The sequence below is a fragment of the Cyprinodon variegatus genome, unplaced genomic scaffold (assembly GCF_000732505.1).
Source record: "Cyprinodon variegatus isolate N-32 unplaced genomic scaffold, C_variegatus-1.0 Scaffold1181, whole genome shotgun sequence".
NCBI lineage: Eukaryota > Metazoa > Chordata > Actinopteri > Cyprinodontiformes > Cyprinodontidae > Cyprinodon > Cyprinodon variegatus.
This window is the reverse complement of record NW_015151634.1, coordinates 126717-131976: the sequence shown is the minus strand read 5'-3', so window position 1 is coordinate 131976 and position 5260 is coordinate 126717. Positions and strand designations below refer to the sequence as shown.

At 39.0% G+C, this 5260-nt stretch overlaps 1 protein-coding gene across 1 annotated transcript in view; it reads left to right on the top strand.

Annotated features, from left to right (window-relative positions):
* LOC107101974 (single Ig IL-1-related receptor-like) overlaps positions 1–2245 on the top strand; it is a 17255-nt gene extending 15010 nt beyond the window's left edge. Inside the window, exon 7 of the mRNA XM_015401078.1 lies at positions 2051–2245. Coding sequence (XP_015256564.1) covers positions 2051–2220 — 170 coding nt within the window. The 3' untranslated portion in view covers positions 2221–2245. The remainder of the gene's footprint in view (positions 1–2050) is intronic.
* The last annotated feature ends 3015 nt before the right edge of the window (positions 2246–5260 follow it).

The window sequence follows — 5260 nt, the reverse complement described above, 5'->3', positions numbered from 1 at the left end:
TTGAGGTTGTTGGGAACAGTGGTGGTTCTAGAGTCTTCCAGCTGCTGGGAGGAAGGATCTGTGATAACGGTCCCTGGTGCATTTAAGGTGCAGCAGTCTGTCACTGGAGGAGCTCTCCAGTTCAGCACTTTCTTCATGCATGGGGGGGGGGACATTGTCCACCAGAGATTTTACTTTAATTAGGTACGTTTGGTGCTTTTATACATGCACTCACATTTTCATAAAAATCTCTTACCATTATATTATTTTATATTTCAGGGATACAAATATTCTTATTAAAATATTCAAGCGTGTCAGGTGTCTGTGTTTACACCCCGCCCAACCCCACCCCACAAAACAAAACAACAACCATTCTAGGTGATTTCTAGGGTTTTTAAAATAGGTGTGTTCTCCTCCTTCCTGGTTTAATGTGCAACCTTTGTTTATCTTTGGAAATAATTCTGCCGTTATTGTATCTGTTACTTTAAGGATTTGTTGCACCTGATTGAAATGAATGCCTGATGGACAAACGCAGCTGGAATCTTGTAAAAAAATTCAAATACTGAAGTAGACTAAGTCATCAAAATGTCCCAACAGGAAATATGAAGTAATATGCCTGGAAAATATATTTGGATGATTTGAATTGGTTGAAATGACAGAAACCCAGTCGGTTAAAGCAGTGAGTACCTCAGTAGTAGAAATATTTTATAGCAGACTCACCTGCAGCTCTGAAGAGCCTCCTTCCTGCTTTTCTAATGCCTCCCTAGTCCTCATTACAAGTCATCTGTAGGACTTGTTAGTGGCTAAATGGATCAGTTGTTTGCTGAAGAATGCAACTAAAATTTGAAGGTCAGTGGCTCTGAGCGGATGGCTTTAGAAACTACTGTTTAATATTAGTAAAACAATTAAAACCTAAACAGAGGAAAACAAGGTCCCACTGGGTTAAGAAGATAATTGAATGTTTTCTTTAGATAATAGAACCTCGAAATGACTACTTGAACAAATTCTCAAGGTTTTTAATATTAGAGACAAACAGAAATTTCAGACTATTCCCATTTTGTGGTGATTTTATAGCTTGTCATTGAGCAAAGAAGCTAATTTCTTTGGGAAACGCAGGTCTAATTAACGGCATGGCCAGTAAATGAAGCTCAAGCGCAAATTCAATCTGGAAGACTATCAGCTTCACCTGAACCTCCTGCCATGTCCATCGTTAATGTCCAGCCAATCAACTCAGGGGCCACATATTCCTTGAAGCCAATCATCTTGCAAGATCCCTTCATTTAGCTCCTGGCCCAGCTTCTCTCTCTCCCTGTGAGAGGAAGGGTCCACCCGGTCGCAGGAACACCGACGCAGAACGAGGCTCACACTTAAGGAGAATTTAGAGAAGCTAATGAACCTAACAATCATGTTTTTGGACTGTGGGAGGAAGTTGGAGTACCCAGAGAGAACCCAAAAACAATCAAACTCCAATCAGAAAGACCTCAGGGCCAGGAATCGAACCTACAACCTTCTGCAAGGCAACAGCGCTACCAACTGCACCATTATGTGGCCTGATTATGTTTTCTGTATAAATAAATAAAATATTTTCTCTGTTTGAGTTTCTCCAGGTTGAAATTATGTTAATGAAAATTTTATAAAAAATCTGAACAAGCAAAAGTTTGAAATATATTAGAAGGCAGAGATGATCTGTTGGTTTGATTGAAAAATATTCTTAATTAAAAAAAGCTAAAGGTCTTTTCACCGTAGTTTGAATTTTTTTTTTTTTTTTTTTAGAGAAAATGTAAATCTGCCAGAATAGAATAAGTCGTCCAGAACCGGACATCGGAGCGTCCACTTGTCCTTTATCTGTGGGCTGCTGTTAGCCATGTTGTCATTGTGTTCTTGTCAGGCTGAATATTTATTTTGAAGCTGGAGCCTTTAGCATCGTATCAGAAAACATAAGCGAACTTTAACATTGCTGCAAACCCTAATAAATGACAGGAGTTATGCATCAATTGACCACCCAGTGAGAGATCCCAGTTTTTTTCTAGATCCACAGCAGATGTCATTAACGTGCTCTGATCTGTTCTAGGTCTCCGTCTCCCTGTGAACAGAGCGCTGGCCTGTAAAGCTCCCGTCCTTCCTGCAGCTCCCACTGAAGCAGCTCAACCAAAAGCTTCCGACATCGACGTCTCCGATTTGGGATCCCGCAACTACGGAGCGCGCTCGGACTTCTACTGCCTGGTCACCGAGGACATTTAATACTTAGCTTTTTATAGCATCTAGCACCTCTGTATGCATATGCACCATGCTGCTGTTTTCCTTTTGCTGTACATTATCAAACTGTGCCATTTCCTGTCAAACAATCACGCATTGTTCTTATTTGTTCCTCAGTTTTGTAAAGTTTTCAAGAAAATATGCTTCAATATAAAAACTATTTGTCATTTTTATCAAGTGCCTTCAGTAAAAAGTAAAGAAACAAAACCTTGCTTTTTAAGTAGTCTTCATTTCACGGCCGGTAACAGTTAAAGATGATTAAAAGTTACGTAATTAAAAACACTGGACTCATCGTTTTTAACAGAACAGCAAACTTTCTGTCCCCATGGAAAAAAAATAAAATACCTGCAGCAAATGAGAGCCTAAATAAGGGTGCAGCAGGGAACGTCAGGTTTTGTTCCTGTCTGAGCAGGAGCAAATATGTAAACAGGGTGTGTCCGACACTTCAGTGCCTGTCACAGCAAACTGCATACCAGCATAGGGAACTCGCTCTATACAGCTTCTTTTAACATCTTTATTAGTTAAATCAGATGATACATTTGTGTAAGAAACAACAAAACAGTTTCAAGACTTTTCCTGCAAAACCCACATATTGAGCATTAATTAAAAACAAAGGCAATCAGTGATTTTTTTTTTTTAAGTCTATATATACAAAGTATTTCTGTACTAAAACGGCCTAAAAAGGTGCTCAGATATCCAACAATGTCATTTATAAATTTAAAAGGCAACTGTATATTTTTGTGTCAAAAGTAAGTTCATATATATACATATAACTTGGCACAGCACTTCCTAGACCACCAGCTAATCACAAGTGATTGTTTTAATTTGAAGCTTTAAAAAGCATGCAAGTTTATCAAAATCTTCCCCTAGATGAAAAAAATATATATTTACATTAGATTCTTTTACAAATATCTGGTTTTATTTTAAACAAAACCTCATATTAACATACTTATTAGGCAAGCACAAAATATTCAATCTAAATTCCTTTTAAAATGAAAAGCACTATTTACACACATAAGTCATTTTTTCTTAAAATAAGTGCATTTGTTCTTGAATTGAGGAGGTAAAAGAGACATTTTGCCAATGGAACAAGACAATTTACATTTAAAATAAGAAAAAACAATTGAATTGTCTTATTTCAAGTGGATGTTATCTAATTATCTCATTTACCGACTCAAATTAAGGGTAAATACACTTAATTTAAGACATTTTTACTTATTTTGAGATCGTTTTTCCAGTTCAGAGCTAAATTGTTGAAGGAAGAGTGAGAAAGGCTCTGCCATTAACGACTTTTACTTAAAAAAAAACTTAAAAAAGCCATTATGTTTAAATTCATGCTGCTCTAAGCAGAATACAATCCATGATAGGAGTCGATACGGCATTGAGAGAAAGTACTGGAAGGGCGTAGATGGTCTCGGCGTTTTATCATAGTTCTGCTGAATCTGTGGTTCTGGTCCTGTTTTCATGTCCGTTGTAAATTTGAAAAACGGTTCCTCCGATTGGCCGGACGCCCTCACACTCCGGTCCAGTTGCTTAACTCAAAGTCCTTTTTAGTGAGACCCATCTGTAACACAAAGACAGAAACAGCAATGAAGAAACGCCTTGAACACAAAAGCAGTAACTTATTCCAAAAACCAACAGATTACTTGATTTTTTTAGTGCATTCAAAGCAAAGCTGGGTTTTAACAAGAGGAGAGGAAAAGTGAGGAAAGTATTTCATGACTTTCTTTTACTGCTGTATGTTTTAAACACAGAGCAGGCCAGAAGATGAAAGTCTGACAAATAGGAACACATTTTTTGTTCTGTTTGGACTTGTTCATTAAGCAAGAGGCTGAACGCCACACCTTTGGGAGTGTCATTCAGCAGGAGGCAGTAAGTCAGAGCACAGCCCAACAAAAGGACTTGTCTGACTGGGTGTTCACACTAAGCAGCCTCAAGACATGTGACAAGTGCCATCTAACTGACAAAAAATGGGCAAAGATGGAGGATCGGTCTCTTACACAAAGGAGAATAAGGGTGGAGCACTGTGACTTTTTGATTTCCACCCCTGCTGAATGCTGGTGAAGATTCTCAGTCATCCAGGTCATAGTCATTCCAAAAAAGTTAAACACTGGACTTTGTTTTCAAGCTTGAAGACGTTTCTCTTCCCATCCAGGAAGCTTTTTCAATTCAAAATGTCAAATACACTCCTGATCAAGATCTTAAGACCAGTCAAAAAATTGCAAGAATTTGCATTTTGCACCATTAGATCTTAAGAAGGTTCAAAGTAGAGCTTCACAATGTTAAAGGAAAAAAAAAAATCAATGCAAGGGACAAGAACTTTTGAACAAGGAATTTTCTGAAAACTGCATTTACACTCAAACATTTTTTCAGCCGATCAAAAGTTTAAGACCATAGTCTTTAAAAGCCAAAAGCTGTGCAACAATCTGGATTCCATGTCATTTTCTGTCAAGTCTTTACCCTGTCAAGACCTCCTGATGGCAAAAGCAAAAAAAGTCAAGTGGTAGACCCAAAAAAATTTCACCAGCTGAGCCGCAGGATCCGATTGGCTGTTTGTCAAGACACAGGATGATCCTCTACCCAAATTAAGGCCATTACTGGTGCTGACTGCAGCCCAGTAACCATCACACGGCATCGGCGAGAGAAGGGCTTCAGAAACAAAGAACGTCTTCAAAGGCCACGTCTTCTTCAACGCCACAAAATTGCCCGTTAGGACTTTGCCATGGTGCACCAAACATGGGACATTGAAAGATGGAAGAAAGTTGTCTTCTCTGATGAGAAAAAATTGAACCTTGATGGTCCTGATGGCTTCCAACGTTACTGGCATGACAAGGAGATCCCACCTGAGATGTTTTCTACACGGCACAGTGGTGGGGGCGCCATCATGATTTGCGGTGCGTTTTCCTTCAATGGAACAATGGAGCTTCAGGTGGTGCAGGGGCATCAAACAGCAGCTGGCTATGTGGAGATGTTGCAGCCTTCATCCCTCATGACTGAGGGCCCTCGTCTGGGTGGTAATGATTGG